The sequence below is a fragment of the Oncorhynchus gorbuscha genome, unplaced genomic scaffold (genome assembly GCF_021184085.1).
Source record: "Oncorhynchus gorbuscha isolate QuinsamMale2020 ecotype Even-year unplaced genomic scaffold, OgorEven_v1.0 Un_scaffold_541, whole genome shotgun sequence".
NCBI lineage: Eukaryota > Metazoa > Chordata > Actinopteri > Salmoniformes > Salmonidae > Oncorhynchus > Oncorhynchus gorbuscha.
The window spans coordinates 371378-389766 of NW_025745368.1; the positions used below are offsets into that span (position 1 = coordinate 371378).

General features: G+C 47.9%; 1 protein-coding gene across 1 annotated transcript in view; it reads left to right on the forward strand.

Moving 5' to 3' along the window:
- LOC124018542 (propionyl-CoA carboxylase alpha chain, mitochondrial-like) overlaps window positions 1–18024 on the forward strand; it is a 28613-nt gene extending 10589 nt beyond the window's left edge. Inside the window, exons 9-14 of the mRNA XM_046333875.1 lie at window positions 416–629; window positions 2036–2138; window positions 5825–5977; window positions 12902–13042; window positions 15818–15895; window positions 17431–18024. Of these exons, the coding sequence (XP_046189831.1) occupies window positions 416–629; window positions 2036–2138; window positions 5825–5977; window positions 12902–13042; window positions 15818–15895; window positions 17431–17499 (758 nt within the window). The 3' untranslated portion in view covers window positions 17500–18024. The remainder of the gene's footprint in view (window positions 1–415; window positions 630–2035; window positions 2139–5824; window positions 5978–12901; window positions 13043–15817; window positions 15896–17430) is intronic.
- The last annotated feature ends 365 nt before the right edge of the window (window positions 18025–18389 follow it).

The following is an 18389-nucleotide window of genomic DNA, read 5'->3' on the forward strand; positions in this document are numbered from 1 at the left end:
CTACCGGTCGCTGTCTGTTGTTCCTGTCTGTGTGACTGTCCAGGGGTCTCATCTCTACCTCTCTCTGTCTGTTGTTCCTGTCTGTGTGACTCTCCAGTGGTCTGATCTCTACCTGTCTCTGTCTGTTGTTCCTGTGTGTGTGACTGTCCAGGGGTCTGATCTGTCTGTTGTTCCTGTGTGTGTGACTGTCCAGGGGTCTGATCTGTCTGTTGTTCCTGTGTGTGTGACTGTCCAGGGGTCTGATCTGTCTGTTGTTCTTGTGTGTGTGACTGTCCAGGGGTCTGATCTGTCTGTTGTTCCTGTGTGTGTGACTGTCCAGGGGTCTGATCTGTCTGTTGTTCCTGTGTGTGTGACTGTCCAGGGGTCTGATCTCTACCTGTCTCTGTCTGTTGTTCCTGTGTGTGTGACTGTCCAGGTGTGACCCACAACATCCCCCTGCTCAGAGAGATCATCACCCACCCTCGCTTCATCTCTGGTGACATCACCACTAACTTCCTGCCAGAGGAATACCCAGAGGGGTTCAAAGGTCACCAGCTGACCTCCGAGGGTCGCAGGGAGCTCGTCGCCACCGCAGCCGCTCTCTACGTCTCCGCACAGCTCCGCTCCCAGAGGTTCCTGGGTAATCTTAGGTAAATTAAACCAATTCAAATAACTGTGAGAACTTCTTGTAAGAATTGGGGGTGGAACAGCACACCGATAACGCACCATCTTGGTCAGGTTGATACTGTAAAAGATGTGTTCTCAATGACTTACCTGGTTAAATCAAACGGAGAGGAGGTAAAAACACCAAGAGGTTCTAGTTGACATCAGAAAGAGCTAGAGCTCTCATTGTTCCTCATGTGTTAATTATTGTGCTGTTTCACTGTGTCTGAATGTCCATTGTCTGTTTTTACAGAGGTTATTATTGTGTTGTGTGTTTACACCAGTGTTTTACATGTTCCATTGTTTGTAGCACCGTCTCAGTCCTGCAATATGTCACCAGTTAACAGAGCTGTATCCTAGCGTGGTGTAGCAGTCTGCTGGTCAAACTGTTAGACTTGATTCTCTCTGACAGCCCTGCCATCTGTCTAAACATCTGGCCACATTTTCTTCTTTCTTTTTCGGATCGTTTCCTTTCGTTGTTCATGAACCGCCGGGGGTCGGTCTTTGTAGTTGCAGTCAGTGGTAGAGGCCCCCTCCCTAACTTCTCTCACTCCTCCTCTCCTTACTCACTCACTCACTCACTCACTCACTCACTCACTCACTCACTCACTCACTCACTCACTCACTCACTCCCTCACTCACTCCCTCACTCCTCCTCTCTCCTCTACTCTCCTCTACTCTCCTCTACTCTCCTCTACTCTCCTCTACTCTCCTCTACTCTCCTCTACTCTCCTCTACTCTCCTCTACTCTCCTCCTCTCTCCTCTACTCTCCTCCTCTCTCCTCCTCTCTCCTACTCTCTCTCCTCCCTCCCCCCTCCTGTCTCCTCCCTCCCCCTTCCTCTCTCTCAGAGCAGGGATAAACCAGACAGATCCTTCTACAGTGGAGTGAGAGAGCATGATCAGTAAAGCCTCAACACTATAGTTAGCCATCAACATTTTATAAACATTTATATCTTTTGAATTTCTGGTTCAAAAGCTAAACCTGTATGTTTTGGAGCTGTTGATTATGTTCATATAGACCAGGCTCATATAGACCAGGCTCATATAGACCAGGCTCATATAGACCAGGCTCATATAGACCAGGCTCATATAGACCAGGCTCATATAGACCAGGCTCATATAGACCAGGCTCATATAGACCAGGCTCATTTCAAGTGTCTGTTAATAGAAGTTGTATTAGGAAGGTTGGCTGAGAGGTCAGCTGGCTGTGATCTCCTTGGTTCAGCTTTGTAACAGAGCAGCAGACTGGTCTCTGGTGTAGGGAGAGAGAGGAGGCAGCTGTCAGTCAGTGGAGGAGCTGACTCTGTTTATACAGCTTCCTCTGACCCTCAGAGAATAGCTCTCTGAGACTGATACTAATGGGAAAGGTGTGTGTGTGTGTGTGTGTTTCAGGGTGTCCACAACCCCCCAGGAGCAGAGGCAGTGGGAGCTGTGTGTAGAGTTGGAGAAGGGAAGCCACACGGTCGCTGTGTCACGCTCTGGATCCACGTTCACTGTGAGTCACACACACACACACACACACACACACACACACACACACACACACACACACACACACACACACACACACACACACACACACACACACACACACACACACAGTGGGGTCTGAAATTATTGACACCCTTGATAAAGATGAGCAAAAAACTGTATAAGGTAAATTATTTAAATACTGAGATCTATTTTATGCAACAAAAAGGGGATATTCTATTATACTAATATAATGACTCAAAGAAAGACATTTTGTTTAACCAGTTATTTTAGTTTTTACTCAAAGGTACATTATTGCCATCCCTGTTTTAATACATTTCAATACCGTTCCTCCAAACCCGTTGAAAACCTGTGGGTTGAATTGAAGAGGGCAGTTGACCAGACGAAGGATATCAACGATCTGGAAGGATTCTGTATGGAGGAACGGTCCAAGATCCCTCCTAATGTGTTCTCCTCGTTACTGTTATCCTCGCAAGGTGAAGCATTGAAAACAGAGGTGTCAATCATCTTGACCCCTACCTTTTTAGAGATTAAAAAAATACTTGTTAATAAAATAAAACTATTTTATAAGTATAAAATAACATACTTTTCCCATTTATTTGAGGAAACAATTTAGCTCAGTATTTGAGTTATATGTTTTCTACAGTCATTTTGCTGATCATTTATCATAGTGTCAATCATTTGGGACCCCACTCTATATCCCTGTGGTTTGGTAGAGTGAATGAAAGCAGTTGGCCCTTCTCCCTGTGAGGGGGCTTGAATGGAGCTGAGGTCCAGGTGGTGAGGGGGAGGAGGGGTTGTCCTGTCCGACAGACATCACTCGGTGGCTGGGTGTTTAGACACCTGCAGTCCCTGGTCTGGTGGGTTGTTTTCCTTGAACCAGGATGACATATGTTCCTAATCAGCCTCTCCTGGTCACCCAGAACCACTGAACCACACATCAAACTAGGGGCCAGTACCCCCCAGGAGAGGAACGACTGGTGCTGGGTACTGTGTCCTTTCCCTGGTCCTCTCCTCTAGTAGTGGATACTGGGTCTCTCCCTGGTCCTCTAGTAGTGGATACTGGGTCTCTCCCTGGTCCTCTAGTAGTGGATACTGGGTCTCTCCCTGGTCCTCTAGTAGTGGATACTGGGTCTCTCCCTGGTCCTCTAGTAGTGGATACTGGGTCTCTCCCTGGTCCTCTAGTAGTGGATACTGGGTCTCTCCCTGGTCCTCTAGTAGTGGATACTGGGTCTCTCCCTGGTCCTCTAGTAGTGGATACTGAGTCTCTCCCTGGTCCTATCCTTTAGTAGTGGATACTGGGTCTTTCCCTGGTCCTCTAGTAGTGGATACTGGGTCTCTCCCTGGTCCTCTAGTAGTGGATACTGGGTCTTTCCCTGGTCCTCTAGTAGTGGATACTGGGTCTTTCCCTGGTCCTCTAGTAGTGGATACTGGGTCTTTCCCTGGTCCTCTAGTAGTGGATACTGGGTCTTTCCCTGGTCCTCTAGTAGTGGATACTGGGTCTCTCCCTGGTCCTCTAGTAGTGGATACTGGGTCTCTCCCTGGTCCTCTAGTAGTGGATACTGGGTCTCTCCCTGGTCCTCTAGTAGTGCATACTGGGTCTCTCCCTGGTCCTCTAGTAGTGGATACTGGGTCTTTCCCTGGTCCTCTAGTAGTGGATACTGGGTCTCTCCCTGGTCCTCTAGTAGTGGATACTGGGTCTCTCCCTGGTCCTCTAGTAGTGGATACTGAGTCTCTCCCTGGTCCTATCCTCTAGTAGTGGATACTGGGTCTCTCCCTGGTCCTCTAGTAGTGGATACTGGGTCTTTCCCTGGTCCTCTAGTAGTGGATACTGGGTCTCTCCCTGGTCCTCTAGTAGTGGATACTGGGTCTTTCCCTGGTCCTCTAGTAGTGGATACTGGGTCTCTCCCTGGTCCTCTAGTAGTGGATACTGGGTCTTTCCCTGGTCCTCTAGTAGTGGATACTGGGTCTCTCCCTGGTCCTCTAGTAGTGGATACTGGGTCTCTCCCTGGTCCTCTAGTAGTGGATACTGGGTCTCTCCTGGTCCTCTAGTAGTGGATACTGGGTCTTTCCTGGTCCTCTAGTAGTGGATACTGGGTCTTTCCCTGGTCCTCTAGTAGTGGATACTGGGTCTTTCCCTGGTCCTCTAGTAGTGGATACTGGGTCTTTCCCTGGTCCTCTAGTAGTGGATACTGGGTCTTTCCCTGGTCCTCTAGTAGTGGATACTGGGTCTTTCCCTGGTCCTCTAGTAGTGGATACTGGGTCTTTCCCTGGTCCTCTAGTAGTGGATACTGGGTCTTTCCCTGGTCCTCTAGTAGTGGATACTGGGTCTCTCCCTGGTCCTCTAGTAGTGGATACTGGGTCTCTCCCTGGTCCTCTAGCAGTGGATACTGGGTCTCTCCCTGGTCCTCTAGTAGTGGATACTGGGTCTCTCCCTGGTCCTCTAGTAGTGGATACTGGGTCTCTCCCTGGTCCTCTAGTAGTGGATACTGGGTCTCTCCCTGGTCCTCTAGTAGTGGATACTGGGTCTCTCCCTGGTCCTCTCCTCTATTAGTGGATACTGGGTCTCTCCCTGGTCCTCTAGCAGTGGATACTGGGTCTTTCCCTGGTCCTCTAGCAGTGGATACTGGGTCTTTCCCTGGTCCTCTAGCAGTGGATACTGGGTCTCTCCCTGGTCCTCTCCTCTAGTAGTGGATACTGGGTCTCTCCCTGGTCCTCTAGTAGTGGATACTGGGTCTCTCCCTGGTCCTCTAGTAGTGGATACTGGGTCTCTCCCTGGTCCTCTAGTAGTGGATACTGGGTCTCTCCCTGGTCCTCTAGTAGTGGATACTGGGTCTCTCCCTGGTCCTCTAGTAGTGGATACTGGGTCTTTCCCTGGTCCTCTAGTAGTGGATACTGGGTCTCTCCCTGGTCCTCTAGCAGTGGATACTGGGTCTCTCCCTGGTCCTCTAGTAGTGGATACTGGGTCTCTCCCTGGTCCTCTAGTAGTGGATACTGGGTCTTTCCCTGGTCCTCTAGTAGTGGATACTGGGTCTCTCCCTGGTCCTCTAGTAGTGGATACTGGGTCTCTCCCTGGTCCTCTAGTAGTGGATACTGGGTCTCTCCCTGGTCCTCTAGTAGTGGATACTGGGTCTCTCCCTGGTCCTCTAGTAGTGGGTACTGGGTCTCTCCCTGGTCCTCTAGTTGTGGGTACTGGGTCTCTCCCTGGTCCTCTAGTAGTGGGTACTGGGTCTCTCCCTGGTCCTCTAGTAGTGGGTACTGGGTCTCTCCCTGGTCCTCTAGTAGTGGGTACTGGGTCTCTCCCTGGTCCTCTAGTAGTGGGTACTGGGTCTCTCCCTGGTCCTCTAGTAGTGGATACTGGGTCTCTCCCTGGTCCTCTAGTAGTGGATACTGGGTCTCCCTGGTCCTCTAGTAGTGGATACTGGGTCTTTCCCTGGTCCTCTAGTAGTGGATACTGGGTCTCTCCCTGGTCCTCTAGTAGTGGATACTGGGTGTCTCCTCTGCCCAACAGTACTATCTGATGCTGTTATTTTCCCAAGTGGTTCAACATAGCTGCTCCTCCTGCTGTCATGCGGCAGACTGTCTCTTCCAGCATATCAAGCTGCAGTCTCTCCACATGGGAAGCAAAATGTCTTGTATCAGAATAATAAGTAGTGTAGTAATGAAATGACCCTCTGACCCCCCTGGCAGGTGGAGGTGGATGGAGTTAAGGTGGAGGTTAGTGGAGAGTGGAACCTGGCCTCAGCCCTGCTGCCTGTCACCATCAACAGAACCCCCAGGGTTCTACAGTGTCTGTCTAGAGACGCTGGAGGAGACATCACTCTACAGTACCTGGGCACACAGGTGAGTCACCTCTCCTTCACTCTGGTGAATGTATGAATCTTGTGTCTTAGTGGTCGTGTGTATGTTTTTCGTCTATGTACACACATTTAGTGACGTTCCTCTTATCTGTCGAACCAAGTCCCGCCTACACACCCCCAATACCCCCCCCAGACCCCCACACTACACAGAATGTCAGGAAGAGAAAACCATCCGTTATGTATCAGAGGCTTTGAAAGGAGCCGGCTATAAACAGCTCTGTGCTGCTCACACCCTGGGGGGGGGGCTTTGAACGCAGGCTCCACAGGAACTTGTCACGGGGCGACATCACTTCCCTTTCCTCCTTTAGGGACCAGTGGCTGGGCCGTGGGGGTCTGATCGGGCATGGGGGGTTGGGAGGAGGTTGATGAGGGGCTCAGTAAGTACCTCTGTCCTGTCCACTGCTGCGTCAGCTGGAGGATTCTGTCTTTGTGTTGGAGTGGAGGAGACACCCCTGCTGAGCTGCTTCCAGGCTTCCTCTCCTGAGGACATGGAAGACTACTGTGTCCCCCTGTATCCCTTGGCTCTCACTCCTCCTGGGTATGTTCTAGTCTAGCTCATCCTGGGTATGTTCTTGTCTTGTGGTCCTTCTGTAGCTCAGTTGGTAGAGCATGGCGCTTGTAACGCCAGGGTAGTGGGTTCGATCCCCGGGACCACCCATACGTAGAATGTATGCACACATGACTGTAAGTCGCTTTGGATAAAAGCGTCTGCTAAATGGCATATATTATTATTATATATTATATTATATTATCCTGGGTATGTTCTAGTCTAGCTCATCCTGGGTATGTTCTAGTCCAGCTCATCCTGGGTATGTTCTAGTCTATAGCTCATCCTGGGTATGTTCTAGTCTAGCTCATCCTGGGTATGTTCTAGTCCAGCTCATCCTGGGTATGTTCTAGTCCAGCTCATCCTGGGTATGTTCTAGTCTAGCTCATCCTGGGTATGTTCTAGTCTATAGCTCATCCTGGGTATGTTCCAGTCTATAGCTCATCCTGGGTATGTTCTAGTCCACCTCATCCTGGGTATGTTCTAGTCTAGCTCATCCTGGGTATGTTCTAGTCCAGCTCATCCTGGGTATGTTCTAGTCCAGCTCATCCTGGGTATGTTCTAGTCTAGCTCATCCTGGGTATGTTCTAGTCTAGCTCATCCTGGGTATGTTCTAGTCTAGCTCATCCTGGGTATGTTCTAGTCTAGCTCATCCTGGGTATGTTCTAGTCTAGCTCATCCTGGGTATGTTCTAGTCTTGCTCATCCTGGGTATGTTCTAGTCTAGCTCATCCTGGGTATGTTCTAGTCTAGCTCATCCTGGGTATGTTCTAGTCTAGCTCATCCTGGGTATGTTCTAGTCTAGCTCATCCTGGGTATGTTCTAGTCTAGCTCATCCTGGGTATGTTCTAGTCTAGCTCATCCTGGGTATGTTCTAGTCTAGCTCTTCCTGGGTATGTTCTAGTCTAGCTGGGGCCATGGAGTCCCTCAGTAGTACAGGGTTCAATAACATCAATAACCATCTGGAAAAGAAACCAGCCGTAGGTCTCCTGTTGCCCTCCCGGCCTGGAGTTGAATAGACCTTTAGTACTTCTGGTTTCAGAACAACACCTAGTTACCAGGCTGGTTACAGAACAACACCTAGTTACCAGGCTGGTTTCAGAACAACACCTAGTTACCAGGCTGGTTTCAGAACAACACCTAGTTACCAGGCTGGTTTCAGACCAACCCCTAGTTACCAGGCTGGTTACAGACCAACACCTAGTTACCAGGCTGGTTACAGACCAACACCTAGTTACCAGGCTGGTTACAGACCAACACCTAGTTACCAGGCTGGTTACAGACCAACACCTAGTTACCAGGCTGGTTCCAGACCAACACCTAGTTACCAGGCTGGTTCCAGACCAACACCTAGTTACCAGGCTGGTTACAGACCAACACCTAGTTACCAGGCTGGTTACAGACCAACACCTAGTTACCAGGCTGGTTACAGACCAACACCTAGTTACCAGGCTGGTTACAGACCAACACCTAGTTACCAGGCTGGTTACAGACCAACACCTAGTTACCAGGCTGGTTACAGAACAACACCTAGTTACCAGGCTGGTTACAGAACAACACCTAGTTACCAGGCTGGTTACAGATCAACACCTAGTTAACCTGGTTGGTTGACCTGTATCTGAACTGGGGTGACAGTCAACGGGGGCAATATGAGGGCTGTTAGTCACTGTTGTTTCCTGGGCAGAAATCCTGTCTAAGCCTGCATTTCCCCAGGCCATCCCAACGCTCCCATTCCCCACACTCCTGACACTCCGGATTACAGCCCTGATTTACGAGTCCAGCTTGGGTTTCCCTCCCCGCTCCTGGTTTTCCAACAAGGGATTGTCGGCCTTGGGAATCAATGGCTGTTTGTTTGGGGGTGTCCTTTGGGGGTACCCCGGCCAGGGGTTATTTTAGTCACTTTGATGGTGTTGTGAAGAGGATGACCTGTCGTGTGTGTGTGTGTGTGAGTGTGTGTGTGTATGTGTCCACTAAATACAGTCTTATGAGGGCAGGGTTCCAGGGGTGAGGAAGGTAAACAGACAAGGATGCATGAGGTCATTAACATGGTGGGTGGCTTCCTAATGTTATTGTTCTGTGACCTTCATATACAGGTCAGTGACTGGGACCAGCTACTAGTAGTGTGACTGGGACCAGCTACTGGTAGTGTGACTGGGACCAAGCTACTAGTAGTGTGACTGGGACCAGCTACTGGTAGTGTGACTGGGACCAGCTACTAGTAGTGTGACTGGGACCAGCTACTGGTAGTGTGACTGGGACCAGCTACTAGTAGTGTGACTGGGACCAGCTACTGGTAGTGTGACTGGGACCAGCTACTAGTAGTGTGACTGGGACCAGCTACTGGTAGTGTGACTGGGACCAGCTACTGGTAGTGTGACTGGGACCAGCTACTGGTAGTGTGACTGGGACCAGCTACTGGTAGTGTGACTGGGACCAGCTACTGGTAGTGTGACTGGGACCAGCTACTGGTAGTGTGACTGGGACCAGCTACTGGTAGTGTGACTGGGACCAGCTACTGGTAGTGTGACTGGGACCAGCTACTGGTAGTGTGACTGGGACCAGCTACTGGTAGTGTGACTGGGACTACTGGTAGTGTGACTGGGACCAGCTACTGGTAGTGTGACTGGGACCAGCTACTGGTAGTGTGACTGGGACCAGCTACTGGTAGTGTGACTGGGACCAGCTACTGGTAGTGTGACTGGGACCGGCTACTGGTAGTGTGACTGGGACCGGCTACTGGTAGTGTGACTGGGACCGGCTACTGGTAGTGTGACTGGGACCGGCTACTGGTAGTGTGACTGGGACCGGCTACTGGTAGTGTGACTGGGACCGGCTACTGGTAGTGTGACTGGGACCGGCTACTGGTAGTGTGACTGGGACCGGCTACTGGTAGTGTGACTGGGACCGGCTACTGGTAGTGTGACTGGGACCGGCTACTGGTAGTGTGACTGGGACCGGCTACTGGTAGTGTGACTGGGACCGGCTACTGGTAGTGTGACTGGGACCGGCTACTGGTAGTGTGACTGGGACCGGCTACTGGTAGTGTGACTGGGACCGGCTACTGGTAGTGTGACTGGGACCGGCTACTGGTAGTGTGACTGGGACCGGCTACTGGTAGTGTGACTGGGACCGGCTACTGGTAGTGTGACTGGGACCGGCTACTGGTAGTGTGACTGGGACCGGCTACTGGTAGTGTGACTGGGACCGGCTACTGGTAGTGTGACTGGGACCGGCTACTGGTAGTGTGACTGGGACCGGCTACTGGTAGTGTGACTGGGACCGGCTACTGGTAGTGTTGACTGGGACCGGCTACTGGTAGTGTTGACTGGGACCGGCTACTGGTAGTGTTGACTGGGACCGGCTACTGGTAGTGTGACTGGGACCGGCTACTGGTAGTGTGACTGGGACCGGCTACTGGTAGTGTGACTGGGACCGGCTACTAGTAGTGTGACTGGGACCAAGCTACTAGTAGTGTGACTGGGACCAAGCTACTAGTAGTGTGACTGGGACCAACCTTCTATTGGTGTGACTGGGACCAAGCTACTAGTAGTGTGATAATGCCCCACCTAGCCTAGACCAGTGATAAACCAGGATAATGCCCTCCCTAGTCTAGACCAGTGTTAAGGCAGGATAATGCTCCACCTAGCCTAGACCAGTGTTAAGGCAGGATAATGCTCCACCTAGCCTAGACCAGTGTGAAGCCAGGATAATGCTCCACCTAGCCTAGACCAGTGTTAAGCCAGGATAATGCTCCACCTAGCCTAGACCAGTGTTAAGCCTGGATAATGCTCCACCTAGCCTAGACCAGTGTTAAGCCAGGATAATGCCCTCCCTAGCCTAGACCAGTGTTAAGCCAGGACAATGCTCCACCTAGCCTAGACCAGTGTTAAGCCAGGATAATGCCCTCCCTAGCCTAGACCAGTGATAAGCCAGGATAATGCTCCACCTAGCCTAGACCAGTGTTAAGCCAGGATAATGCCCTCCCTAGCCTAGACCAGTGTTAAGCCAGGACAATGCTCCACCTAGCCTAGACCAGTGTTAAGCCAGGATAATGCTCCACCTAGCCTAGACCAGTGTTAAGGCAGGATAATGCTCCACCTAGTCTAGACCAGTGATAAACCAGGATAATGCTCCACCTAGTCTAGACCAGTGATAAAACAGGATAATGCTCCACCTAGTCTAGACCAGTGTTAAGGCCAATTTGTAAGTCGCTCTGGATAAGAGCGTCTGCCAAATGACTTAAATGTAAATGTTAAGGCAGGATAATGCCCCAGCTAGCCTAGACCAGTGTTAAGCCAGGATTATGCCCCACCTAGTCTAGACCAGTGTTAAGCCAGGATAATGCTCCACCTAGCCTAGACCAGTGTTAAGCCAGGATAATGTCCCACCTAGTCTAGACCAGTGTTAAGCCTGGATAATGCTCCACCTAGCCTAGACCAGTGATAAACCAGGATAATGCTCCACCTAGCCTAGACCAGTGATAAACCAGGATAATGCCCCACCTAGTCTAGACCAGTGTTAAACCAGGATAATGCTCCACCTAGCCTAGACCAGTGTTAAGCCAGGATAATGCCCCACCTAGCCTAGACCAGTGTTAAGCCAGGATAATGCCCCATCTAGCCTAGACCAGTGTTAAGCCAGGATAATGCTCCACCTAGCCTAGACCAGTGTTAAACCAGGATAATGCTCCACCTAGCCTAGACCAGTGTTAAACCAGGATAATGCTCCACCTAGCCTAGACCAGTGTTAAACCAGGATAATGCTCTCCCTAGCCTAGACCAGTGTTAAGCCAGGATAATGCTCCACCTAGCCTAGACCAGTGATAAACCAGGATAATGCTGGGACATTTTCAGCTTCCAGGAATTGTGTACGGATCCTTGCGACATGAAGTGACGTGGGGATGTGCATTATCATGCTGAAACATGAGGTGATGGTGGCGGGTGAATGGCAGGACAATGGGCCTCAGGACTTCCTGACAGTATCAATCAAATTGCCATCAATAAAATGCAATTGTGTTCTTTGTCCGTAGCTTAAACCTGCCCGTACCCTAACCCACCGCCACCATGGTGCACTCTGTTCACGATGTTCAGCAAACTGCTCACCCACACGACGCCATACACCCTGTCTGCCCGGTACAATTGAAACCGGGATTCATCCAGCATGCCAGTGGTCATCGAAGGTGAGCGTTTTACCCACTGAAGTCGGTGACGACGCCAAACTGCAGTCAGGCCAAGACCCTGGTGAGGATGGCGAGAACACAGATGAGCTTCCCTGAGACGGTTTCTGACAGTTTGAGCAGAAATTCTTAGGTTGTGCAAAACCCACATTTTCATCAGCTGTCCGGGTGGCTGGTCTCAGATGATCCCGTAGGTGAAGAAGCCGGATGTGGAGGTCCTGGGCTGGCGTGGTTACACGTGGTCTGCGGTTGTGAGGCAGGTTGGACGTACTGCTGTGTCCCGTGTGGCTCATTTGATAGAGCATGACGCTTGCGACGCCAGGGTTCTGGGTTCAATTCCCACGGGGAATATGGAAATGAATGCACTCACTGTAACTCGTTCTGATAAAGACCATCTGCTAAATTACTCAAAAGTAAAAAATGTAGAATATACTGCCAAATTCTCTAAAATGACGGTGGAGGCGGCTTATGGTAGAGAAATGAACTCTCTGGCAACAGTTCTGGGATCTTTTATTTCAGCGAATGAAACATGGGACCAACACTTTACATGTTGTTTATATTTTGTGTTCTGTATAAAAGGACTGAGTTAGGAAGGTATTTTGTTATCAAGCTGTTATCAAACTTCTGTATCCAGCTGCTCATTGAATCGCACAACACAACAGATACCAGCAATTATGTCTTGTACCTCTCCCTCCTCATCTCACTCTCCGTTCTCACCTTGTTGCTCGGAGCCAAGCTACCGTTGGCTGTTATATTTATTAGGCCTGCTGCTTTGTGAAGTTTCAACTCTTAACGAGGGAGAAACCAGCCACTCAGTGCTAGCTATGTGTAAGACATAAATTAGCCTAATGAGCTAATTAAAGGATTGGCATGAAATAGCCTGATGAATGAACCCACTGGCTGTAATGCAGTAGTAGCAGTAATGCAGTAGAAGCAGTAGTATTGATTCACTAAGCCAGGGACAGGGATATAGACCGACACGAATGATGTTGGGTGCTGCCACCCGGTGGACCCAAGGAGAACAGCATCAACACAATAGGAGTTTCAGAATAATGAATGTGGAGTGTTGTTCATCTTTATTTGTCTTTCATTAGTTTTACAACATGGGCATACTTTGTGGACTTGTATATTTAATGAATTGATAACTGTGAATTGACCCCCGACCTCTGTCTCTTGTGTGTTCAGTTTAAGGTGCGGGTTGTCAGTCAGCTGGTATCCACGCTGAGCGCTCACATGCCTGAGAAGGTTCCAGAAGACACCAGCAGCATCCTGCGTTCTCCCATGCCTGGCTCCGTGGTCGCCGTGTCTGTCAAACCTGGAGACGTGGTAAGAACGTACATGTTACATAGAATCCACATAGATCCGAGACACTGGTACGTAGAGCATCCTGGACAGAGTGGTAGCATCATGCCTGGTACGTAGAGCATCCTGGACAGAGTGGTAGCATCATGCCTGGTACGTAGAGCATCCTGGACAGAGTGGTAGCATCATGCCTGGTACGTAGAGCATCCTGGACAGAGTGGTAGCATCATGCCTGGTACGTAGAGCATCCTGAACAGAGTGGTAGCATCATGCCTGGTACGTAGAGCATCCTGAACAGAGTGGTAGCATCATGCCTGGTACGTAGAGCATCCTGAACAGAGTGGTAGCATCATGCCTGGTACATAGAGCATCCTGAACAGAGTGGTAGCATCATGCCTGGTACGTAGAGCATCCTGAACAGAGTGGTAGCATCATGCCTGGTACGTAGAGCATCCTGAACAGAGTGGTAGCATCATGCCTGGTACGTAGAGCATCCTGAACAGAGTGGTAGCATCATGCCTGGTACGTAGAGCATCCTGAACAGAGTGGTAGCATCATGCCTGGTACATAGAGCATCCTGAACAGAGTGGTAGCATCATGCCTGGTACATAGAGCATCCTGAACAGAGTGGTAGCATCATGCCTGGTACATAGAGCATCCTGAACAGAGTGGTAGCATCATGCCTGGATCTGTGGTGGCTTTGTCTGTCAAGCCTGGAGATGATGTGGTAAGGACATGTTACATGTTAAACACATACATGTTGCTGGATATTAGTTGTTGACCTGTTACATACATGTTGTTGCTTGATATTAGTTGTTACATGTTACATACATGTTGTTGCTGGATATTAGTTGTTACATATATGTTGCTGGATATTAGTTGTTACATGTTACATACATGTTACATGTTACATACATACAGCTTGATTGCTGCTAAAGCTGCCAAGGTAAGGCCAATGGACCCCCCCACTACACTAACCTACACTACAGCACATTACCACCCCCCCCATTACACTAACCTACACTACAACACATTATCACCCCCCTATTACACTAACCTACACTACTGGGTCCTGTGTAGCTCAGTTGGTAGAGCATGGCGCTTGTAACGCCAGGGTAGTGGGTTCGATCCCCGGGACCACCCATACCTAAAATGTATTCACACATGACTGTAAGTCGCTTTGGATAAAAGCGTCTGCTAAATGGCATATATGGCATATATATTTATATATATAATATATATATGTTGTTGCTGGATATTAGTTGTTACATGTTACATACATGTTGTTGCTGGATATTAGTTGTTACATGTTACATACATGTTGTTGCTGGATATTAGTTGTTACATACATGTTGTTGCTGGATATTAGTTGTTACATACATGTTGTTGCTGGATATTAGTTGTTACATACATGTTGCTGCTGGATATTAGTTGTTACATACATGTTGTTGCTGGATATTAGTTGTTACATGTTGTTGCTGCTGGATATTAGTTGTTACATGTTGTTGCTGCTGGATATTAGTTGTTACATGTTGTTGCTGCTGGATATTAGTTGTTACATGTTGTTGCTGGATATTAGTTGTTACATGTTGCTGCTGGATATTAGTTGTTACATGTTGTTGCTGGATATTAGTTGTTACATGTTGTTGCTGGATATTAGTTGTTACATGTTGTTGCTGGATATTAGTTGTTACATGTTGCTGCTTGATATTAGTTGTTACATGTTGTTGCTTGATATTAGTTGTTACATGTTGTTGCTGGATATTAGTTGTTACATGTTGTTGCTGGATATTAGTTGTTACATGTTGCTGCTGTATATTAGTTGTTACATACTTGTTGTTGCTGGATATTAGTTGTTACATGTTGTTGCTGCTGGATATTAGTTGTTACATGTTGTTGCTGCTGGATATTAGTTGTTACATGTTGTTGCTGCTGGATATTAGTTGTTACATGTTGTTGCTGCTGGATATTAGTTGTTACATGTTGTTGCTGGATATTAGTTGTTACATGTTGTTGCTGGATATTAGTTGTTACATGTTGCTGCTGGATATTAGTTGTTACATGTTGCTGCTGGATATTAGTTGTTACATGTTGTTGCTGGATATTAGTTGTTACATGTTGCTGCTGGATATTAGTTGTTACATGTTGCTGCTGGATATTAGTTGTTACATGTTGTTGCTGGATATTAGTTGTTACATGTTGCTGCTGCTGGATATTAGTTGTTACATGTTGCTGCTGCTGGATATTAGTTGTTACATGTTGCTGCTGCTGGATATTAGTTGTTACATGTTGCTGCTGCTGGATATTAGTTGTTACATGTTGTTGCTGGATATTAGTTGTTACATGTTGTTGCTGGATATTAGTTGTTACATGTTGCTGCTGCTGGATATTAGTTGTTACATGTTGCTGCTGCTGGATATTAGTTGTTACATGTTGCTGGATATTAGTTGTTACATGTTGTTGCTGGATATTAGTTGTTACATGTTGTTGCTGGATATTAGTTGTTACATGTTGTTGCTGCTGGATATTAGTTGTTACATGTTGCTGGATATTAGTTGTTACATGTTGCTGGATATTAGTTGTTACATGTTGCTGGATATTAGTTTCGCCTCCTCATCCATCAATGATTTAACCTTGTAAATCAGCACTCAATGATGGAGATGGAATGCTGGTTTATCAATATTGCATGTGGTGTCTGGCGCCTGTTAATGCATATGTCTCTCTGTCTGTCTGTCTGTCTGTCTGTCGTGAGTCATGCATCATTGTATGTAGTAATGATGTATTGTTGTTGTTCCCCAGGTGGCTGAAGGCCAGGAGATCTGTGTGATCGAGGCCATGAAGATGCAGAACAGCTTGATTGCTGCTAAAGCTGCCAAGGTAAGGCCAATGGACCCCCCCACTACACTAACCTACACTACAGCACATTACCACCCCCCATTACACTAACCTACACTACAACACATTATCACCCCCCTATTACACTAACCTACACTACTACACATTACCACACCCCCATTACACTAACCTACACTACAACACATTACCACCCCCCATTACACTAACCTACACTACAACACATTTCCCCCATTACACTAACCTACACTACTACATTACCACCCCCCATTACACTAACCTACACTACTACATTACCACCCCCCATTACACTAACCTACAACACATTACCACACCCCCATTACACTAACCTACACTACTACATTCCCGCCCCCCATTACACTAACCTACACTACAACACATTACCACACCCCCCATTACACTAACCTACACTACTACATTCCCGCCCCCCATTACACTAACCTACACTACTACATTACCACACCCCCATTACACTAACCTACACTACTACATTACCACACCCCCCATTACACTAACCTACACTACTACATTACCACACCCCCATTACCACCCCCATTACACTAACCTACACTACTACATTACCACACCCCCATTACACTAACCTACACTACTACATTACCACACCCCCATTACACTAACCTACACTACTACATTACCACCCCCCATTACACTAACCTACACTACAACACATTACCACACCCCCGTTACACTAACCTACACTCACTACTACATTACCACCCCCCATTACACTAACCTACACTACAACACATTACCACACCCCCATTACACTAACCTACACTACAACACATTACCACACCCCCATTACACTAACCTACACTACAACACATTACCACACCCCCCATTACACTAACCTACACTACTACATTACCACCCCCCATTACACTAACCTACACTACTACATTACCACCCCCCATTACACTAACCTACACTAAATCAAATCAAATCAAATTTATTTATATAGCCCTTCGTACATCAGCTGATATCTCAAAGTGCTGTACAGAAACCCAGCCTAAAACCCCAAACAGCAAACAATGCAGGTGTAAAAGCACTACAACACATTACCACACCCCCATTACACTAACCTACACTACAACACATTACCACCCCCATTACACTAACCTACACTACAACACATTACCACCCCCATTACACTAACCTACACTACAACACATTACCACACCCCCATTACACTAACCTACACTACAACACATTACCACACCCCCATTACACTAACCTACACTCACTACTACATTACCACCCCCCATTACACTAACCTACACTACAACACATTACCACACCCCCCATTACACTAACCTACACTCACTACTACATTACCACCCCCATTACACTAACCTACACTACAACACATTACCACACCCCCCATTACACTATCCTACACTACTACATTACCACATCCCCCCATTACACTAACCACACTGAATTACTTTCCTCTGCACATCACCACAGTCAGATGGCTCGTTTCTATGACAACAGACCTCTATGTTGTTCCCTCCCAGGTGAAGAGTGTCCACTGTAAAGCAGGAGAGACGGTTGGAGAGGGAGACCTTCTGGTCCAACTGGAGTAGGATCTAACCTACGACCTCTAACCTCTGCCCTCCCACCTCTGACTTCGCTCGACCAGGGATTGGCTTCGAAGTCCGGTTGAAGGAATTCTGGGACGAAGGAATGAACAGGATACTAGTAGACTAGATGGACCGTTCCCCAGTCTGTCCTTGTTGTTTTGTTCTGATGTTTTGGTCTTCCTGTGGTACTAGTAGGCTACACTCTCCAGTATTGGCTTCTGGGATTCACTCGTTCTAGGAATTTTCGACTGAAAAAACTGAAAAACAAGATGGACGCTGTGGACCTGTTTTAGTGCCTTCAGCCTCTGAAAAGAGGATTGTCCTTTTTAAATATGATGAATACTGTATATATCACTTAGCTACATGTCACTAATCATGTGTAATGTACTTCCTCACTAGCCTGGTCTCAGATCTGTTTGTGCCATTTTGCCAGGACGTCCGGGACCAGGCTAGCACCTCTCATTTCAATGTAATGAAACACTTGTATCAGTTTAGAAACCTGGTTATAGTAAAAACGCTACTCTCTTAGGTGGAGTTACGTTTGCCTTTTTAAAGGATATGTCTCAATCCCAATTTCAGCCTTTGTCCAACCCCTTGACATTGTAAAAAAAAAAAATGCATTCAGGTGAGAAGTTGTGGATGGGGCGGGACTTGCTCATAAATATTCATTTTAGGGGCGGGTAAATATAGTTGTACCTGGTCCCAACACTATCTCACTGGGGGGGACTTGCTCATAAATATTCATTTTGGGGGCGGGTAAATGTAGTTGTACCTGATCCCAACACTCTCTCACTGGGGGGACTTGCTCATAAATATTCATTTTAGGAGCGGGTAAATATAGTTGTACCTGATCCCAACACTCTCTCACTGGGGGGGGACTTGCTCATAAATAT